Consider the following 22,426-nt stretch of genomic DNA (forward strand, 5'->3'; position numbering starts at 1 on the left):
GAGAGACATTGTGTCAGTGTATTTTGTGTGACAGAAGGACACAGAGACACTAACAAGGAATACAACTTATTTTTTATTTTTTCTTTTATTATTTTTGTTAATTTTTCATAATTATATTTTTCATTATTATTTTTTTCGTTTCAAATTTTTTGAATGAAAAAAAATGAGAATAAATTGGATTTTTATAATTTATTCTAGTTTATTTTCAAACTGAATACACGAACACAAAATTTTGTGTTTCTGTCCTTTATATCTTGTTTTCGGTATCTTGTCTTATCCTGTTCTCATAAACAAATGCAGTCCTAATATCTATTATAGTTACCAAACATACTTATTGTTGTTTGTGTTTAATAAAAGTCATTTTTAATTTAATTTACTAAATATATATTCTACAATTTTTAAAAAGCCAGCTTTTAGAAATTAATTTTCATAAACTACTTTAAAAAAAAAACTTTACCAAACTAAAACTTAATTCTTGAAGAAGCTAACAAAAATACTTTTTACTTTTGATAATGATAAAAATATTCTCAAAATATTATAAGACGCAACAAAAAAAATTAAAAAATAATATTTTTATTTTATAAGTGACAAATAATTTTTGTATTTAAAAAATTATTTATGCATTTGATTAAATTTAGTAGAAATATTTGAATAATTATTTAAAAATACATACAAGATCTCTAAAATTTTTTACTTTTAAAAATATTCTTGATCATTAATAAAAAAATTATAAAAAAATATACTTAGTGTAGATTAAGAAATTTTAAGTATAAAATATTTTTTTTCTAATCATATCAAGAAAAAAATAATATCAAAATTTAATATCTAACATATTTTTAAAAAGGAAAAAGTATAGATAGACAATGAGAATACTAAACATTGTGAACAATGAATATGTTGAATGTTCAATTTAATAGATATGTAGATTATTATGTTCATTATTTTTAATGAATGGTTATTCTTTTTGATTCGGTCATGCATAGTTAATAATAGGTGGATGTTCAATTCATTAGATATGCGGATGATTATCCTAATATTAGGGTTTAGAAAATAATTTGATAATGGAATGTTTTTTTACTGTATTAAGCCCATTTTTAGAGTCTATTCATTACAAAAATAATTGTCTACCTATCAAAATTCTTTTAAAAATATATATTTAATATTACATATTTTTATTGAGTTTTAAAATATTTTGAAAACCTATTTTTGTTAGCAGCGATTTTGATAGTTGATCTTTATTCTGTAATTAATGAATGAATTAATAAATAGATGGTTACAAATTGTCGTCCATTGGCCTTAGGAAAGTAAGAAAAACTTGCGGCCATTTTCGTGGAGAAAACGAGGATAGAAGAGTAAGAAAAAAGTGACACTGCCACGTCACTAAAACCATGTCAAAGTCAAAGTACAATGCTCGAACGACATATTCGCGTGGAGAAGAACGAACCACACCCACACAACCTAGTGAACCTACAGCTAGTAGAAACACCCAACGACGTCGTCGCTGTCCACGTGGCCATAGGGGCAAAATTGCAAAAAAGAAAAAACAAGTGCGGGGCAAAAGCGCAATATTCGGATTCTTCAGCGTAAGCTTAGCCTCAGTGACCGAATGTGCATATAGTGGCACTCCCTTGGCACTTCACAAACCCTAGCCCTCTTCATTCTCTCTCTTCTCTCTCTATCTTCTCTCTCTGAAGATGGCTTCACGAAGGATTGTTTCCTCTCTGATTCGATCTTCACTTCGCCGCGGATCTCAATCCAACCCTTCCATTGCCGCATCGGCTTCCAGGCTCGCCTCCCGAAGCCGCGGCGGTGCATCTCCCGCTGGATATATCCTCAACCGCGTTGCCGAGTATGCCACCTCGGCCGCCGCCGCCGCCGCTCCCTCACCACAGCCTCCCGCAAAGAAGGAATCCGGTGGTGGAGGTAAGATCACCGATGAGTTCACTGGTAAGGGTGCGATCGGTCAAGTGTGCCAGGTCATCGGTGCCGTCGTCGATGTGAGATTCGAGGAGGGTTTGCCTCCCATCCTGACTGCGCTCGAGGTGCTAGATCATTCTTCCAGACTGGTGCTGGAGGTGGCTCAGCATTTGGGTGAGGGTGTTGTCAGAACCATTGCTATGGATGGTACTGAAGGTGTTGTCAGAGGGTGGCGCGTGCTTAACACCGGATCCCCTATCACCGTAAATACTCAATCGCTTTAGACTTCCATTTGTTTGCGGTTGAAATTTTTGTTGCGCTTTTTGTTTAATTTGATTTGATTCGCTGAAATCTGAGCTGCTTGGTGTGTCGGTGTGCAGATTTGAATGTCTGATTTCGATAAATGATACCGTTTCTGTATAGGTTTTGTGGGTTGTGTATACTGTGGATCTGAGACTCTGATTCTGTGTGTAAAGATTTATTTCTGGCTGCTTAAAATTAGTGAATAGGCGGAACCAAAGTTTGTTTTTTAGGTTGATAGGTGTTGTGAAATTCATGAATTTGATTTGTCAAAATATACTTGTACAGTTATCTAATCTGATTATTAAGCCATATATGGGACATTGTTTGTTTCTCTTCTTTTTAGTTCAGCTGGTCCGGTCCCTTTCTATGCACCTTCTGATCTTTCATATTTGTTGATCTTTTCAATGACTTTTATTAATCCTATTTACTGACATCTTATACCGCCGCCTGCCTTTCAGGTTCCTGTTGGCAGGGCAACCCTTGGACGTATTATCAATGTCATTGGAGAGCCTATTGATGAGAAGGGTGATCTAAGTAAGAACATAATAAAGCCTTTCCACACCTTATTGGTAGAGAAAATCTTTTATCCATTGTTTCCTTGGGATGTTTACAACTGATGGTTCTTTTGTGAACAATTGTAGAAACTGAGCATTACTTGCCCATTCACAGAGAAGCTCCTGCTTTTGTTGAGCAAGCCACTGAGCAACAGATTCTTGTCACAGGAATCAAGGTATTCTTTTCATGCATTTCTTTCTTACCTTAGAGGAAGGACGCCATCACTGCATTTTTCTCTTTATTTGTGATTATGTGTAGTATCATTTCCATCACATCCTAGTATTCTCTACCAGCTACTGATTTTGCATGAAATTTTCCTTATAGGTTGTCGATCTGCTTGCACCATACCAAAGAGGAGGAAAGATTGGGTTGTTTGGTGGTGCTGGTGTGGGTAAAACTGTGCTCATTATGGAGCTCATTAACAACGTTGCCAAGGCTCATGGTGAGCATATACTTCATTGTTCGTAAGATATTGTTGTACATCTCTATACCATGTGCTGACTTTTTCCATTTGTTAGGTGGTTTCTCTGTGTTTGCCGGTGTTGGAGAAAGAACCCGTGAGGGTAATGACTTGTACAGAGAAATGATTGAGAGTGGTGTCATCAAGCTAGGTGACAAGCAGGTATGAGGATGTGTTTTGTGAATCATATTCGATATTCATCCTGATATATTCAAATTTTAAATTTGTTAACTATGGCTGTTTCATGAAAATTCAGAGTGAAAGCAAATGTGCTCTTGTGTACGGTCAAATGAATGAGCCCCCGGGTGCTCGTGCCCGTGTTGGTCTTACTGGGCTTACTGTTGCTGAGCACTTCCGTGATGCTGAAGGGCAAGATGTGCTCCTCTTTGTTGACAACATTTTCCGCTTTACTCAGGTACGGATCTCTGGACAGCATACGTAAAATATCTTTTTCTTATTTTAAGTTTGTAGTTTGTCTTGTTTATTTTCAACTTACATTGTGGTATATTATGCAGGCTAACTCAGAGGTGTCTGCTTTGCTTGGACGTATCCCATCTGCTGTGGGTTACCAACCAACCTTGGCCACTGATCTTGGAGGTCTTCAAGAGCGTATTACAACCACCAAGAAGGGTTCAATTACCTCTGTCCAAGCTATTTATGTGCCTGCTGATGACTTGACAGATCCTGCTCCTGCTACCACCTTTGCTCACTTGGATGCTACAACAGTGTTATCACGACAGGTTTGATGGATCACTTGAAGTAGTACCTATTGCACTGATGGCCTTTGTTATCATTAACTAATCATTGGATTTTGTTGATATATAGATCTCCGAGCTGGGTATCTATCCCGCCGTGGACCCCTTGGATTCCACATCTCGTATGCTTTCCCCACTTATCTTGGGTCAGGATCACTACGAAACTGCTCGTGGTGTCCAGAAGGTTCTTCAAAACTACAAGAATCTTCAAGATATTATTGCTATTTTGGGAATGGACGAGCTCAGTGAAGATGATAAATTGACTGTTGCCCGTGCCCGTAAGATTCAAAGATTCTTGAGCCAGCCTTTCCATGTTGCAGAAGTATTCACGGGTGCCCCAGGCAAATATGTTGAGTTGAAGGAGAGCATTAACAGCTTCCAGGTACTTATTTCTTTTCCTCCTCCCCCTTGTTTTACTGTTACATGAACTATTATCCTATTTTGCTGGCTGCATTTTCCTTATGGTCCAATAAGGCACTAACTTGTTTTTGATGTGTAATTTACAGGGTGTGTTGGATGGCAAATACGATGACCTGCCAGAGCAGTCATTTTACATGGTTGGCGGTATTGAAGAGGTCATTGCAAAGGCAGAGAAGATTGCTAAGGAATCAGCGTCTTAGTCACACATATCCCTTTTTCTAAATTGCCTAAATTTTAATAATTAGGAACTTCTCATTGGCGATGCCAAACGACAGTTTTCCATTTTTTTTGAGTATGAAAAGATGTGTCAGGTTATTCCTTCGTTCCATTTTGATGTTGTTGCCGAGTGTGGGATGAACCAAGGCCTCAGGCCAACTGCGCCCCCTTTCTTTTCACTTGTGTCATTTAAATAAGGGGAAGAGGCAAGAGGTGTACATTTTTTACTTTTCCTGGTTTAGAACGATGACGAATGCATCACTATTTAAACTTTAAACTTATTCCAGGTGCTTCCTATTTTTTAGTTCCTTGCAAAAATTTTTATGCGCATTGTCAACTTTCTGTATTCTTTTTGTCAACAAGATGAGAAGCTGTTGTAGTTGCTTCAAACAGTTTATTTTGTCGTTAATAACCTTTACTGGCCGTGTTCCTGGGTTTAGTTTGAATCCGCGTAGTTCAAAGGAAATTTTTGTTATCAACCAGTTATATTTATTGAATCAGCTAATGTAATTGATTTTCCTGCCATTATTCACGAATTCATATCATGGCGCTGGCCTTGTAATTTATGACGAATAATGCAAATGAAGTGAACTTGACAATATAAATATATAATGAAAGTGCATTTGTTTTAGTTATTTATTTGTATTTCCTATATGGTCAAGTTTTTGCGTGAAGTTATTGATAAAAAATAACAAGATACAATAACTGAAGAAAAGCTGCTGCTCTTTTTTTTTTTTTTTAAGTTAAAACTTAAAAGTTGATTTTCGTTAAAAATTAGGGAGGAATGCAGGTGGGATTCTGCTCTTTTTGGATCAGAAGTTGGATTAGACTCAGCCCCAAGATCTTTAAGCCTGCCTCGTACTGAAAGGAAAAAGTGGCCCTCAAAACTTGTGTCTTAAGCAACAGACGCTTGCAGCAAAGTTGATTGTTTCATGACTCGGTGCAGATTTTGACAACCATGTTGTTGCCCTAAGAACTAAGAAGGTTCTTAAGAATTGTTCGTGGACTCCAACATTACATTCCCACTCCTTATGATACTAAGAGTGCCCATCCAATATGAACCACAACTCCCTCTATCCCAACTCAATGTACAATCACTCTGTATTTACTATACGTGCATTAGAAATCTCAATCTTGTTGGTTAAACAGTCAATACAAGGTATGGAACTTCTAATGGAGGCGAGAGCTATTCCAATGAAAGTTGGATCTAGTGAACTAGTTGCATGATGCATTGGCTGGTCAAACTTGCTTATGAAAGAGTTGTGTGAAATTTTGATAAACAAGGAGTATTTTCTATGAACTCTTTTGTGCAGGTATTGCAGGCGGAAATTATTCCGAAGGATATAACAAGTTACAGTTTTACCAGGATAATTTGGAAATGTCTAGTTCTAGCAAGAGTTGAACTGTTTGTCTGGTTCGTATTGACTGGTAGGGTCAATACGAAAGAGAGACGGAGTCGGTTTGGGGTTATTAATCAGGAAGATGTTGTATGCGTGTTATGTAACAAAGGTGAATATGGTCACCACTTGTTTCTTGGTGGTGCTTTTGCTTGGCAGGTTTGGTGTGATTGGTTATCATTTGTTGGAAGGCAATGGTCGTGCTCAGGAACGTTGAAGGAACATTTTTTAAGTTGGCTGAGATATCAATAGCAATGAAAGGAGGAGTGCAAGAGGTGGATGGTGTGTTTTTGTGCGATTATTTGGAACACCTGGTTAGAAAGGAATAGAAGGATTTTTCAGAATAAAGAAAAAGAAATCGACGAGATTATCCATATATCCTATATGAACTATAAGGAGTGGTTAGGTATAGATCATTTTTATTGTTAATGGCAATGTCGGAGATGACAAGAGAATAAATATTAATGTTCTTTGCGTTGATTAGTTTTTTCTTTATTGTTTTATGATGGTCCTAATTGTTGTCTTCTTACGCTTCACTTGTTGTGTTAAGCTTCTTTCTTTCCCAAAAAAAAAAAAAAAGTTGTGTCAACTTTATTAATCCTACCATATGACCTTGACCAAGTACAACAGCTCATGCAGTTTATTACACCATAATAATCTACTTAATTAGTGACAGAACGGTACCATGCATATTGAATGGAACGTGGTTCTTGCTAAAAAGTGATGGAGATGAATAATTCTGTGTCTATTGTTTACCCTGTAATTCTAGCATGAGTTGTAGTGGTTTGGTGGAATAGGAGGAGAACCAAACAGCAAAAGCGTACAACCTCCCACACCACTTTCATTATTCTTCCACTTTCCTTAATTCTAAACTCTCTCTGTGTAAAGTAAATCGATGGAATAAGCCTACCCAAACCTTTTCTTTATACAATGTAGATGTTATCCGAAGAACTATATAATATTATATATTTCTTACACTCTCCGATTTGTCTATTTTTTGGATGCTTTCCAACCATGATCATTGATCAAGTCGTGCTCTCCATTTCTCGTTGACAACAGATATATTTATTCTTCATATCTTCATTTAAAATGATATCTGTTTTTATCATATAATTTTACGCTGACTAGGCCGCGTAATTATATTCTCAACATTTATACTTGGAAAATCTTAAACATAAAAGATATTACGTGAACAAGTTATTTTTATAAGAGTAAATGTCTTCCCTAACCATTTGTCTGATGGATTTTTCACCTCCTAAAAAATCTAAACACTCAAATCGGTCCTTATCTATTTTGATATATATATATACACACGTTCCAGTCCTTGGTTAAGGACCGAAAATGATATTTACTCAAACTAGATAGGAAATAGAACGTACATATATTAAAATAAATAGGGATCGATTTGGGTGTTTAGATTTCTTAAGACATTTACTTAAACTATTAAATCTGCTTGAATAGACTTGATTATCAAAATAATTTGACCACGTAATATTACCCTTACAAATAACTTGCTCTTCTAAGATAGGAGGTGATAACCGATAAAAGTTATAACACTCCAAATATATAGTTCTGTTGTGATAAGATTATTACGTGGATGGCCATTCATTGTGAACGGTTTACATTTTCTAAAGTGAATGGCATTAAAGAGGTTTTTGAAAAAGCATACATGAAACCTCTATAAATAGTGAAATGTAGTTTCACTTTTGTACACAGCAACAATCAATAAAACAATAAACAAATACAATTCTCTCTCTCTTTACTTTTAATAATTCTTTCTATCTTTACATATATATACATATTACAACATATATATATATATATATATATATATATCATTATTGAGCTAATTATATTAATGCTAGAGTCTTCTATTTACATATTTTTATATTTACATCTTCCTTATTTATTTAATTATTTTACAACACGTTATCAGTACGAGATTCTGATCAAATTTTTAGGAAGACTCCAGGTAACAAATTTTCATTATGTCGAAACTCTCTCATCTTGAATATAATGCTTTTGATATATCTGGAAATAATTATTTATCATGGATACTAGATGCTAGAATTCATTTTGATTTAATGGATCTTGAAGATACCATTAAGGTTGAAAATAATACATCCCAGAAGGATAAAGCCAAAGCCATATTTTTTTTTTCGTCGTCATCTTGACGAATTATTAAAAAATGAATATCCCACATTAAAAGATCTTGCAGATCTGTGGAAAGACTTTGAAGAAAGGTACAATCATGTGATACTTCCTCAAACCCGATATGTTAGGGAAAACTTTCTTGACCTTCCATGTCTCGAATGTGCTCCTGCAGCAGCAGTATCGAGAAAAAAAAAGAATTTAAAAATATTCTGAGTTAATTTCTTGCCTTCTTGTTGCTGAACGCAACAATGAGTTGCTTTTGAAAAATCATGAAGCGTGCCCAGCTGGCGCCGCCCCATTTTCTAAAGTAAATACGGCAAATTACCCCAGAAGAGGTAAATGGCAAGGTTTTAATAACAACAAAAATTATGGAAGGAAAAGGAATTATATTCAAAAGAAAGGATCTCACTAGAAGTGGGATAAAGAAAGAAATATCGGGTAGAATAAATCAACAGAGGATAAGTGTTTCCGTTGTGGTGGAAATGGCCATTGGTCATGTACCTGTCGTACTCCAAGGCACCTAGTCGATCTTTACCAAACATCTTTGAAAAAGGACGACAAGGGAAAAGAGTCGAATTTTGTTTCAAATGATGCTGAAAATTCTACCACTCATTATGATGTATCTGATTTCTTTGAGGATCGTGAAGGAAATATTGGTCATTTGATCAATGATGGAATAGTTTAATGTGTGAGATTGTTAAGCATTCATGTAAATAAATAATGTAAAGAACTTATTGTTAAGTTTTATGTATTTAAGTTTCAAATATAATGTATATAAATAATGAAATATTAATGTTTATGAATTTTGAAATCATTAAATATGTCATGTTTTAAAATAAAATTTTAGTATATGACATTATTTTTATGTACAGTATTTCTTAGAAAAATAATTCCGATCAAGTATTCAATTTAACTGTGCATACTACTCATTTTATTATTATTTGTCTTTGAAGAGAATGGCAAGGATATGTAACGAAGATGTATGCCTTGCGGATAGTGTAAGTTTGCACACTATTATCAAAAGTGATATATATTTTACCCATCTTGTGCCAAAAGAAGAATGTGTTAATACTATTATTGGCTCAGGCAATGTGATTGAAGGCTCCGGAAGAGCTATAATTTTGTTTCCCGGAGGAACAAAATTTATAATAAATAATGCACTGTTGTCTACCAAGTCTCGAAGAAACTTGTTGAGTTTTAAAGATATTCGCCGAAATGGATATCATATTGAGACTATGAATGAGGGAAGTCATGAGTACTTATGTATCACAACTCATGATTCAAATAAGAAAGTTATATTAGAAAAATTACCCTCACTTTCATCTGGGTTGTATTATACCAAGATTAGTGCAATTGAATCACATGCCACTGTAAACCAGAAGTTTACTAGCCCAAATGAATTCATAACTTGGCATGATAGATTGGGTCATCCGGAAACAACCATGATGAGGAGAATTATTGAAAACTCTCATGGACATTCACTAAAGAACCAGAAGATTCTTAAATCTAGTGAATTTTGTTGTGCTGCATGTTCTCAAGGGAAGTTAATTTTAAAGCCATCACCAGTAAAGATTGGATTTGAGTCCCCTCAATTCCTAGAAAGGATTCAATGTGATATATGTGGACCTGTTCATCCACCATGTGGATCTTTTAGATATTTTATGGTCCTGATAGACGCATCTTCGAGATGGTCACATGTGTGCTTATTATCTTCTCGCAACCTGGCGTTTGCGAGATTACTGGCTCAAATTATTCGATTAAAAGCACAATTTCCAGAAAATCCAATCAAAGCAATTCGTCTTGATAATGCTGGTGAATTTACTTCCAAAGCTTTTGATGCTTATTGTATGGCTAATGGAATAAGTGTTGAACATCCAGTAGCTTATGTTCACACACAAAATCAGTTAGCAGAATCACTTATTAAGCACCTCCAATTAATTGCTAGACCCTTGCTTATGAGAACAAATCTCCCAACCTCGGTTTGGGGGCATGCAGTTTTACATGCCGCAGCACTTATTCGTTTGAGGCCAACGAGTTACCATCAGTTCTCTCCTATGCAATTAGCTTTTGGCCATCAGCCAAATGTTTCCCATTTAAGAATATTTGGGTGTGTGATATATGTTCCTATTGCACCACCTAATCGCACCAAAATGGGACCCCAAAGAAAATTGGGGATATATGTTGGATATGATTCTCCCTCTATAGTGAGGTATCTTGAGATACAAACAGGACATGTATTTAAAGTCCGGTTTGCGGATTGTCACTTTGATGAATCAAAATTTCCAACATTAGGGGGAGAGAATAAGCTTCCTGAAAATGAACTTAATTGGAATGCATCATCGTTGATGCATTTAGATCCTCGGTCAGGGCAATGTGAACTAGAAGTTCAAAAGATTATACATTTGCAAAGAATACCAAATGAATTGCCTGATGCATTTTCTAATACAAAGAGGATAACCAAATCTTATATACCAGCGGAAAATGCCCCAATTCGAATTGATGTCCCAGTAGGACAAGTAGCCACTGAAGCAAATTCACGCCAGAAGCGTGGCAGGGCAGAAAATGCCCCAATTCGAATTGATGTCCCAGTAGGACAAATAGCCACGGAAGCAAATACACGCCAGAAGCGTGGCAGGCCTGTCGGTTCCAAAGATAAAAATCCTCGAAAGAGAAAAGAGGTAAATACGATTCCTATTGAAAAAGACATAGTAAAGACACCTGCAGTTGTCCAAAATTCTGACATAGTGTTAACGCCAGAAGACGTTCAGGTACCTGAAAATTGTGAAAATGATGAGATCTCAATAAATTATGTCTTTACAGGAGAGAAATGGGACCGAAATAAGACAATTGTCAATGAAATATTTGCATATAATGTGGCATTAAATATCATGCATGAGAGTAAGGATCTTGAGCCAAGATCAGTTGAAGAATGTCGACAAAAGAATGATTGGCTAAAATGGAAAGAAGCCATGAAGGCTGAATTAGACTCACTTGCAAAACGTGAAGTCTTTGGACCTGTAGTCCGTACACCTGAAGATGTAAAACCTGTTGGATACTGATGGGTATTTGTGAGAAAACGAAATGAGAAAAATGAAGTTGTGTGCTATAAAGCCCGACTTGTGGCACAAGGTTTCTCACAAAGGCCTGGTATAGATTATGAAGAAACGTATTCCCCTATAGTGGATGCGATAACATTGCGTTATTTGATCAGTTTATCTGCATATCATAAACTGCATATGCATTTAATGGATGTGGTAACAACCTATTTATACGGCTCATTAGATCGAGATATCTATATGAAAGTCCCTGAAGGACTAAAGATATCTAAACCATCCAGTGAATATTCGCAAGGGTTATACTCAGTCAAATTGCAAAGATCTTTATATGGTCTGAAACAATCTGGACGAATGTGGTATAATCGTACCACATTCGTCTTACTGAGTATCTGGTCAAAAACGGATTCAAGAATGATGATATCTGCCCATGTATTTTCATAAAGAAAACTACATCTGGGTTCATTATAATTGCTGTGTACGTTGATGATTTAAATATTATTGGGACTCCTGAAGAGATTCCAACAATTATAAAAACTCTAAAAGAAGAGTTTGAGATGAAAGATCTTGGAAAGACTAAGTTTTGTCTCGGCCTGCAGATCGAGCATATAAAAAGTAGGATCTTTATTCATCAAACAACATACACAGAAAAGATATTAAAAAGATTTTATATGGATAAGTCACATTCATTAAGTACCCAAATGATCGTAAGATCTTTGGATGTGGAAAATGATCAATTCCGTCCTAAAGAAGAGAATGAAGATATCCTTGGTCCTGAAGTACCATATCTTAGTGCCATTGGAGCGCTAATGTATCTTGCTAATAACACGCGGCCTGACATATCATTCGCGGTGAATTTACTAGCAAGATATAGTTCCTCTCCAACCAGAAGACATTGGAGTGGAATCAAGCAAATCTTTCGATATCTTCATGGAACGGTTGATATGAGATTGTTTTATCCCTATGGATCCAAGTCACAACTAGTTGGCTATGCAGATGTCGGATACTTGTCTGATCCACATAAAGGGAGATCTCAAACAGGATACTTGTTCACATATGGTGGAACAGCTATATCATGGAGGTCCACGAAACAGACGATTGCTGCAACATCCTCTAATCATGCCGAAATACTAGCAATTCATGAAGCAAGTCACGAGTGTTTTTGGCTAAGGAGTTTGATCCAATATATCATGTCATCATGTGGACTGATTGATCATAAGATAGCTCCAACTGTCTTGTTTGAAGATAATACAGCATGCATTGCTCAGCTTAAAGGCGGATATATCAAAGGTGATAGAACAAAGCATATTTCTCCCAAATTCTTCTTCATTCATGATCTCCAAAATCAAGGGACAATTGATATTCAACAGATCCGCTCAAGCGATAATCTGGCAGATTTATTCACAATGTCACTCCCAAAATCTTCCTTTGAAAGATTGGTACATGAGATTGGGATGCGCCGATTTCGAGACATTAAATGATGTCGACAAGAGGGGGAGACTGTACTCTTTTTCCCTTGGTCAAGTTTTTTCCCATTGGGTTTTTCTTGACAAGGTTTTTAATGAGGCAGTCTCTATCACAAAGGTTTTTGTACTCTTTTTCCTTCACTAAGGTTTTTTCCCACTGGGTTTTTCTTTAGTAAGGTTTTAACGAGGCATAATTCTGAATGGTCATCCAAGGGGGAGTTTTGTGATAAGATTATTACGTGGATGGCCATTCATTGTGGGCGGTTCACATTCTCAAAAGTGAATGGCATTAAAGAGGCTTTTGAAAAAGCATACATGAAACCTCTATAAATAGTGAAATGTAGTTTCACTTTCGTACACAGCAACAATCAATAAAACAATAAACAAATGCAATTCTCTCTCTCTTTACTTTTAATACTTCTTTCTATCTTTACATATATATACATATTACAACATATAATATTAATGTATATATATAAATCATTATTGAGCTAATTATATTAATGCTAGAGTCTTCTATTTACATATTTTTATATTTATATTTTTCTTATTTATTTAATTGTTTTACAACAAGTTCATGTTTTTACTTGTAAAGATATTTAATTTTTTTTAAGTAAATAAATAAAAATACACTTAAAAAATTCTGGGTTGGACAAAATTACATACCAAAAATTTATAAATATTAAAATACACTCAAAAAATAAATTTTAATGGACAAAAGTGTCATATCATTAGTAAGGATTTGATATTTACGAAATTTTTATGTATATTTTTTTTTCATTGAAAATAATTTTTTAGGTATACTTTGATAATTACAAAGTTTTATGTATATTTTTTTCATTCTAAAGTTTTTTATGTATATATTTTTTTTTCATACCATATGAACTTGACCAGTAAAACAGGTCATACTAATTATTACACGATAATAATCTACTTAATTAGTACTACTATTAAACTTATATCCTCTTTGAATATCCGATTAGAAATATTGAAATAACTTGTACTCTTGTAGGATAAGTGGTGATAAATCTCTAAATATATAGTTTATGAATACGGTTGTATATGATTTGGTTAATCCAAAAATCAAATTTATTATTTTTTGGTTAATAAAAAATTTAATCATAGTTAATTAATTAAATTAATTTTATATGATAAAATTAGTTATTAACTGGTTAAAAAATTTTAAAATTAGTTTTTAACCAATTATTAAAAAAAAATTGGTTTTTGAAAAAAAAAACGGTTTTAAAAGAAATACTGATTAAAAAAAAAGGATCATTTTTTTAAATTGAATTTTTAATCTAAAAAATTGAAATTAGAATTTTTTTTAAATTTGATTTTAATTAACCGATTAAAAATTAAAAAAAATATGAATATAATTTTTAAAATTATTTTATTAAATTGATTAACCAAAATATGGTTATAATTTTTAACGGACTAACCACATTTTGATTTTTTAATATACACTCCTTTTCACGGGTGTAGGTAACACTCAAGTCTCGGATTATTTATTAAGCTACTATTCTTATTCAAACTATTGAATTCATTAACTCACTATGCTGCAAAGTGGGAAGAGTCAAAAGTAGAAATAACCGAGTCTTGTATACTGAAACTCTAATTCTTACCAAGGAAAGCCAAATGATATCAACATTGATAGTGTAATTAATGAAAACATATATATTTATATACTATGTTTTGTATACATTAAAATCAGTTACCAATATAAAATATATGTTGAAATACAAATACACATTGAAAATGAATTAAATCATCTATATATTTATACATAAATACAGTAATGACTAATTTTAATATACGAATAACATTTTGATATCAATACACGTACATCCTAAAATAGCATAAACAAAGCAAAGTACTAATTCTCTGCTCCAATATTACAGAAAGCTATATATAGTGAGGCTCTGAGTGATTATTATTGTCATGGATGATGGTTAGGGCCACCTTTTGGTGCTGGAGGTGGACTCTTTGGGATATCATGAAAGCGTCCAAGGGGTCTGTTAACACATTAAAAAGCATTTCTCTTTGTTAATTAGTATATGCTATATTATATATATGGTTCTGCATAGAAAATAACTAATTAATTAGATGGGTAAATTACATACACGGCTTGAGTGGCTTGGATGAAGAGAAAAATTTGAAAGCAAAGACATACAAGAATTCGCAACAGCTTCTTCACATCCATATCCCTCAGACCTCGATCAGTGAAGTGAAATGCAAGGAGATTATAGTTTCTTGCTGTCGAAGAATTATGTTATTTGCTGCCTAGAGATTAAGGCATGATGCATTCTTTATATATATTTTTGTTAATAACAAATTCAGTTATTCTTCATTTAAAATGCTATCTGTTTTTATCACAAGCTAAAGTCTTAGTCCGCATAAATTTGAAATGTTCAACGCAATATATTTGTTAAGACTGCTTCAATGGACCAAGAATTGTCGATTACTACTGAATTTCCTATTTATTAATTAAGCTATTAGTGATTATTAGTCTCCAAAAGTCAGAAATAATATAATATCCACAACTTAATTGGTCCTAAAATCACTCACTCATATAAAAGACACTATCATATTTTTATATCTCAAACTCACTAACACTCATAAAGCAAAGGAGAGAATTTCAAAACATACTCATTTCATTATGGAACACACAAAATACACAAGACATATGTGCCTTTACATAGGCAATGCTTCCTACTAAAATAATAATTTATGAATCACAAATCAATTTTGTAATGACCACTATTTTATGAGTTGGCTTCATGAATCTTCTTTCAACTTGCATTCGTGTTGTTTCTATAATCTTCTAATTTCAATTCAATTTGATTTTGAATTTCTTCAATGTTGTAGAATGTTGTAGTTGTGCTATTTTCTTGAATGTTCTTAGAAAATCTTCAAGCTTCCAATATTAGCTTCTAGCAATATCTAGCCAATTGATGATTATTATATTCAACTCAAATTTTGCTTCTTCAATTCTTTAACCATGCTTCATGAAAATTCTAATCCATGCAAGTTGATAGATAGCACAAGAAGTTTGTAGAATCTTGGTGATGAACCATGAACTTGTAACCACTTTGAATTCAAATTGAATTTTGCCTTTGACTTTTCTAAACTTTTGTTACTTCCATACCTCTTGATTTAATTTTCTAACAGTTGTGAGCATGAAAACTGCGGAAATCCACAAGATATTATTAAGATATTGGGTTAATACTCAAATTCGTCCCTTAAAGATCACGCGATTTTCATTTTTGTTCTCGAATGATTTTTTTAATTAAATTACTCCCTGAAAGATAAAATGTAAGTCAAATTAGTCCTTCTGTCAGAAAGTGCCACGTGGCACGCCACGTGGTAGGTCAGCAAAATGTAATAATATAAGAAAAATATTTTAGAATAGAAAAGAATAAGAGAGATTTTGAGAAGAATTAAAGGAGAGAGATAATTTTATAAAGAAAAAATCTAAGAAGAAAAGATACGATTACTAATGTTTTGTTTGTCAATTACATTTCTATTAAAATTAGTAGTATCAAAAAATATTTCAAAAATAATATTATGAAGAAAAAATAAAAAAAATTATATAAGGACTAGTTTGACTAATTTTTAAAATTTGAGGGATGAAAATGACTTACGTCTGGATTTTCAAGGACTATTGTGACTATTAAAATTTTTTTTACATGTCAAGTGCCACGTGGCACTTTCTAACAAAAGAACTAATTTAACTTACATTTTATCTTTCAGGGACTAATTTGATTAAAAAAATCATTCGAGGACGAAAATAAAGATCGCGTGATCTTTAAGGGACGAATTTAAGTATTAACCCCTTAAGATGTCTGGATATTTGTAAAACTTTGTTCATTTTTTTTTTGTAATATTTTTTATTTTGTATTTAATAAATAAAAATATATTTTTGTTTGTTACTTTTTAAAATTAGAGGTGATTTTATATTTAAATATGAGATTTTTAAAATTAGTTTTTTATAAAAATAAAAAAATTAATATAACATCATATATTAATAAATATCCAAATTTATCATTATATTTATATTTATTATAGTCTATTCAAATTTTAAAAATAATTTTACTAAACACAATTATTATTATGATTCACGCTTATTAAAAATTAATTTTAATTTTATTTATCAAATATATATACTATCATTTTTAAAATCTAACTTTAATAAACTATTTCAAAAATAAATTTTGATATAAAATTGGAAAGCTTGACACGTGGCAGTGATCTTAGCCTGAAGGATTGAAAGAAGAGAATGAAGAGCAAAAAGAGGAAGTAGGCGCAACTAAACATATGCACCTCCGGCGCCGCCTGATCCGAGACACCGAACACCACTTTCCCACTTATAACAAAAACACAAACACATGATGTCATTCTCTCTCTTACACTCCCCACATTCCCTAAACCTTAACCTACACCCCCATGCGCACTTTAGCCAACCCTCTCCCTTTCCTATGTCCATCTTACGCCGCCTCACCCTAACCCTACGCCCTCGCCTCCACCACAATCGCCATCGCCGCACCGCCACCACATGCGCCGCTGTCCGCCAGGACACCACCCTCTGGACCCCGGCTCCGCTCTCTGAGGTGGAACCCGCCGCCGAGTCCCTCTTCCACATCGCCGTTGACATCTCCGCCACGCCCGATCTCGTGGAGTCACACACACGCGCCGGTCAGTACCTTCAGCTACGTGTTCCCGACGCGCCCAAGCCCGTGTTCCTTGCCATCGCATCGCCGCCGAAGCTGGCATCTGCGCGTGGCGCGTTCGAGTTCTTGGTGAAGAGCGTGAAGGGGTCCACTGCGGAGGCGCTGTGCGCGTTGAAGAGAGGGGATGTGGTGGAGCTGAGCTCGGTCATGGGAAATGGGTTTGACATCAGCCGGATCGACCCGCCGGAGAAATTCGGCACTGTCATCGTCTTTGCCACCGGTTCCGGAATTAGGTCACCAATTTTGGCATTTTGATTTGCCACTGTTAAAGATGTTTTCTTCTTCTCTCAAATTATGTTGGTCTTCAGTTATTCCAATTTTTGATTTGGTGGTGGTGGTGGAATTTCACTTCATTGTTGTTTATTTCGACTAGAAATGGCTTGTGGAGGAGGAAAGAAAATGATAAATTGATAATCTTGTCCAATGAACTTAACTTGAAGATTGAGATCAATAAAGTGCATCTTCAAATCAATGAAGTGCAGTTCAATTGTAACTTGCTAAATTAGATTAATAAGTCTTGGAAGTTTTGCCTTCTAGAAAGGCAGGCGGTTTCGAAATTTGGTGCACCATGTTTGGTCTCAATGTGATTGATAGAACATAGTTCAGATTACTAGACTTGTAGGGTGATTGGAGAACTCACATGTTCTTTAGTCTGTTTTAACGTTTGCTTTGCTCTTCTTGTTTGAGAGTATTGTCCTAATATCCTTTTCTATTGTGTGATGAATATCTATTAACAACAAACCAATGTTCTATTAATCCTATATTTTTCCCTTACACTCTGATTATGTTTACTTCCTCGTGAACAGCCCAATTCGATCGCTTGTCGAGTCAGGATTTGGCGCTGCTCAAAGGTCTGATGTAAGGCTATATTATGGGGCAAGAAACCTTCAGAGAATGGCTTATCAGGTTACTTGAGTTGTTTGTTGGTTTAAAGAAGCAAACCTTGGACTTTCAGTTAGAACTTGTTATAATAACAATCATACTATTTTGTATTACAGGATAGATTTAAGGAATGGGAATCTTCTGGTGTGAAGATTGTGCCTGTGTTATCTCAACCAGATGATAGTTGGAGTGGGGAGAGAGGCTATGTACAGGTAAGTTGTGCTGGTATTAGATTAGATTTTCACATGATTGACCTTCACGGTAAAATTAAAAAGGATTATGTGTTTTTGTCTTTTTGACACATGATTCACCTTCACAGGAGGCATTTAAAAAAGTGAAGCAAATATCAAACCCTTTATCAACTGGTGCAGTACTTTGTGGCCAGAAAGAGATGACTGAGGTGCGTACTCTAGTAGTATTTGGGTTACTGGTTTCATTATTCATGATGTTAAGATCATTTTGTTGTTTCTTTTTTTTTTTCTCTCTGCAATACACTAATGCATGATTCTCTCAAAATTGATGTGTCTATTGCAGGAAGTGACATCTATTCTCGTTGCGGATGGAGTCTCAGGTGAGAAGATATTGAAGAACTTTTGAGCAAAAAAGAACTTAGGCATTGTTGTGTATCAAATTTTGAAAATATATACTGTCTGTATGATTATTTATTCATTGTTGTTGCTGAGGGTCAAGTAAATCTCAGCCCAGCTTAGACTGTAATTCTATAAAAGAATAAACAATTTTGGAATTGAGCCAATATGGAATTTCCAGCTCTTGATCGCTTCTTAAATAGTTAAGTTGGAACATAGGTGGTATAACCTTACCACAGTTATTCAAGTTTGACCACAAATTGTTTTTACACTTAGATTAAGCGTAAAAAATTAATTCATTTTACACAAGGCGTTTTCATTTTCCTTCAAACCCAAAATCAAAATTAACAGACTTCGGGATATCCTAAAAGGTAGAGTGCAAATGGGAAACAAACGCGAAGCTGTACTACATTTCATGAAGTTATGATACAACTTTAGATTAGTCTCCTGATTAGTTTACTAGTTCGATTAAATAAATATTAAAAGTTTATATTCTATTTTGTGCATGTAATAATTCATTGACTAATGATAAATTTTAAAATAGAGTTTATTTTTCAGTTAACAATCCTAAAATAAAATTTTAATCTTCAAATTGAAACATACTGTGAAGTAAAAAAAAGCCTGTTTTAATCAGATAATCAGTTAACAAACAGATTTCCTGTTTGATTGAGGATGGTATTTGACGGATTAACAAATAGATATTAGTCATAAATCAGGATTAGCAAGAGAAAGAGAACAATAAAAATCCCACCAAAGTGCCTTAGGGGATAACATTAAAATGTAAGCTGCTTCCAGGTGAATCAAATAAAAGATCAATGTAGTACAACAAACCAATATCCCTATGGAATTTCCATGTTCAGTTTTAGTCAACAATATAACATCAACCCATGATAATGAAATTGTTTTAACTCGAAATGGAATGATGGATAGTCACCGCCTAAAAAAATAACAACATCGATGCCTAAATCAAACAATTTGATCATCGTTATTCTCAATCATAGCTCCGCTTCCACGATCAGCACCATCCTTTTCATCAGTTTCAGTTTGCTCTAAACCCTCTTCATGGTCTCCATTTACTTTTGGCGAGCGCTGATGGGAATGATTTTTCTCCTCATCTGAGTAGTGCTGATGTTTGTCATGTGAGTGATGGGGTTGGTGGTTGGGCTTCTTGTGTCTTGATCTTTTTCTTTCTACTTCAGAATCTTCGTCTGAGTACTTCCCCAGTGACCTGCTTCTTCGCCCATGGCTGGGATCATCAGAATCGGATGATCTCAACTCCACATTATGCGATCGCTTGTGATGTTTATGGTTCCTTTTGTGGCTTCTCTTACGATGAGCATCATCACTTGATGAGTCAGATTCACCAGGTTCTGATCGTCGGTGTCGTCTGTGATGCTTTCCATGACCTCTTCTACGAACTGGACTGTCTTCTTCATCAGTAGAGAAGTCTGATTCACTATGTTTTGAATGGCGATGCCTTTTGTGATGCCTTTTCCTCTTGCTAATTTCATCAGCAGAAGAATCAGAATCACTTGAATCTGATTTTGATCGTTGACGTTTTAGCTTCTTGTGATTCTTCTTTCTTCTCCTCTCCTCGTCAGAGATGCTCTCAGATTCATCACTACTAAAATCACTAGATTCTGAGGACCGTCTCTTAGCCCTGCGCTTGGAGCTTTTGTCTTTCCTTTTCTCATGGTCAGAGTCATGATGAGAATGCTTCCTGTGCTTCCTATGAGATCTTTTACTGGTCTTCTTACCCTCATCATCAGTGTCATAATCACTGTCACTGTCGGATCCTGATCTTTTCTTATGTTTTGCAGCCTTCAGCCTCCTCTCTTTAGCTTCAGCTTCAGCCTTGGCCTTCGCAGCAGCTTCCAGCTTCTGCTCCCACTTCAAAGGAGCTTCCTTTCTCTCCATAATTTTCTTCTTCTTCTCCTCAACCAGCTGGATGAATCGCTTGGTGTCCATTTATATATAAAACCCAACTCAAAAACTGCATTTTGGTAAAATGATGACCGGAAGTGCATCTCACAGAAGAGAAAAATCAAAGTTAGTTATAGAACCAAATCAAGTCAATAATTTGAATAGAATGAAAAAGGACAAACACCCTATGATACAAAACATTACAATCCTCAGATTAGTATCCAGTCAAAATCTACTGAACATTTGTTCTGTTATAAAAAAAGATATGCAGAAATCGCAAGACCAACTCAACAAAGCAACAATAGCAACAGCGTGCCACATCTTTATACCTATCATATGGAAAAAATAAAATGGATGCCGAAAACTTTGGGAATAATAACAATAATAAAATCATCACATCTTACCTAGTATGCATTATTCTCCCTTACCCACTTAGAAACACGTACCCAGAAATACAGATGCTCATGGATGTGGGGCAAGGCTAAGATTCAATGGCGTAAACAAAATTACATAGGAAAAAGTTCGCTGGAGAAAACTATAAACTATTTTCTGCACTGGGAAGAATTACTGAGGAGATTCATAGAAATTGAAATGATATCAAATAGAGAATCTAAATCTTGTACATGTCTTTGCTCATATCCCTATCCCTATCATCAAACGAATCAAACAATTCAACAGTTCAAAGACAGTAACTCATTAATACTCTCCCTTTCCTTTTCTTACCTTATGTGTGGAAGAAGCAAAATCCAGCTAGCAACAATCAAACCCCAAATTCAGCAATAAGCAATTACGCTCTATCTGCATCAAATCAAAAGATATGCCTATCGTTGAAATGCAAATCCCAACAATTTAAAACCAGACACAACAAACCCTAAATAAAATTATACCAAGAGGAAAGAAAAGTACCAAGAGAACCCTAAATGATATGATGCCAATAAAGCCCTAATTAAACCGATCGCGAAAAAATACCCTATATAAATTGGTAGCAAGAAACCCTAATAGAGAGAGGATCGTAAAAGAAATGAAATGGAAGAGGAAAGGAATCAGTACCTAAGCAAAGAAGCGAATCGGGGAGGAGTGGTTAGGGTTGGGGTAGGAGTTGCCGCAGCGAAGAGGGTTGCTCCGCTCCTTCAAGAAAGAGGATCGACGAATAGATGGGATGCTATGCTGCGTGCCTTTGCCTGCACTCTATTTATACCCTACTGTAATACCTTAATACATTAATTAATTATTTAATAGTGATTATCCTTCTTTCTCTTTTCTTGAACCGAACCGGGTTCTCTCTACGCGTATTAGATTAGTTATTAATTATTAACCGTGTCCGTGTGTGCTAGTCGGAGTGAGTGACAAGGTTCCTATAATTTTGTGTCATGATGATTTTAGTTAAAATTTTTCAGATAATTTGTGAACACTAAAAATTAATTATTAAATTGGTTCATATATAATGGTATATATTTATACATATTAGTTCTAATATGTTTTAACTAAACAATTAGCTACAAGAGTAATTATACTTTTATACCAATTTTGTTAGTAAGTGAATTAGTTTGTCCTTTAAATATTTATCCTAAAAGTTTTCATATAAAAAAATTACAGCATTTAAATAAGAAT

At 34.5% G+C, this 22,426-nt stretch overlaps 3 protein-coding genes across 5 annotated transcripts; 2 read left to right on the top strand and 1 right to left on the bottom strand.

The window, feature by feature from the left end:
- The first annotated feature begins 1,422 nt into the window (after positions 1-1,422).
- Positions 1,423-4,913, top strand: LOC107617772 (ATP synthase subunit beta, mitochondrial). The gene is made up of 9 exons (XM_016319636.3): positions 1,423-2,180; positions 2,679-2,754; positions 2,862-2,950; positions 3,100-3,217; positions 3,294-3,397; positions 3,492-3,650; positions 3,751-3,975; positions 4,061-4,372; positions 4,497-4,913. The coding sequence occupies exons 1-9, from the start codon at positions 1,695-1,697 to the stop codon at positions 4,608-4,610; spliced, it is 1,683 nt and encodes a 560-aa protein (XP_016175122.1). The 5' UTR covers positions 1,423-1,694; the 3' UTR covers positions 4,611-4,913.
- Positions 4,914-16,942: 12,029 nt separating this feature from the next.
- Positions 16,943-19,074, top strand: LOC107617882 (FAD/NAD(P)-binding oxidoreductase). Its single transcript, XM_016319758.3, has 5 exons — positions 16,943-17,656; positions 18,230-18,329; positions 18,422-18,517; positions 18,625-18,705; positions 18,840-19,074. Exons 1-5 carry the CDS (start codon positions 17,082-17,084, stop codon positions 18,900-18,902), a joined length of 915 nt encoding a protein of 304 aa, XP_016175244.1. The 5' UTR covers positions 16,943-17,081; the 3' UTR covers positions 18,903-19,074.
- A 556-nt stretch (positions 19,075-19,630) lies between these two features.
- Positions 19,631-22,021, bottom strand: LOC107617881 (FAM133-like protein). Of its 3 annotated transcripts, none has more exons than XM_016319757.3 (3): positions 21,866-22,021; positions 21,539-21,613; positions 19,631-20,885 (listed from the first exon to the last, which is right to left on the bottom strand). In XM_016319757.3, exon 3 carries the CDS (start codon positions 20,858-20,860, stop codon positions 19,859-19,861), a length of 1,002 nt encoding a protein of 333 aa, XP_016175243.1. In that variant the 5' UTR covers positions 20,861-20,885; positions 21,539-21,613; positions 21,866-22,021; the 3' UTR covers positions 19,631-19,858. The 3 variants fall into 3 exon arrangements, with proteins under 3 accessions (XP_016175243.1, XP_016175242.1, XP_088354108.1); XM_016319756.3 differs by having other exon boundaries at positions 19,631-20,919; XM_088497982.1 differs by having other exon boundaries at positions 19,631-21,613; positions 21,866-22,016.
- Between the last annotated feature and the right edge of the window lie 405 nt (positions 22,022-22,426).

This window comes from Arachis ipaensis, chromosome B9, assembly GCF_059453495.1.
Source record: "Arachis ipaensis isolate K30076 ecotype BB chromosome B9, ASM5945349v1, whole genome shotgun sequence".
NCBI lineage: Eukaryota > Viridiplantae > Streptophyta > Magnoliopsida > Fabales > Fabaceae > Arachis > Arachis ipaensis.

Bases quoted from the DNA above. Each gene is read 5' to 3' on its own strand.
- LOC107617882 (XM_016319758.3), top strand. From the start codon at position 17,082: ATGATGTCATTCTCTCTCTTACACTCCCCACATTCCCTAAACCTTAAC. The intron at 17,657-18,229 runs GTCACCAATTTT...CCTCGTGAACAG, and splicing joins GCCACCGGTTCCGGAATTAG to CCCAATTCGATCGCTTGTCG. The intron at 18,330-18,421 runs GTTACTTGAGTT...TTTGTATTACAG, and splicing joins TTCAGAGAATGGCTTATCAG to GATAGATTTAAGGAATGGGA.
- LOC107617772 (XM_016319636.3), top strand. From the start codon at position 1,695: ATGGCTTCACGAAGGATTGTTTCCTCTCTGATTCGATCTTCACTTCGC. The intron at 2,951-3,099 runs GTATTCTTTTCA...TTTTCCTTATAG, and splicing joins TTCTTGTCACAGGAATCAAG to GTTGTCGATCTGCTTGCACC. The intron at 3,976-4,060 runs GTTTGATGGATC...GTTGATATATAG, and splicing joins CAACAGTGTTATCACGACAG to ATCTCCGAGCTGGGTATCTA.
- LOC107617881 (XM_016319757.3), bottom strand. From the start codon at position 20,860: ATGGACACCAAGCGATTCATCCAGCTGGTTGAGGAGAAGAAGAAGAAA.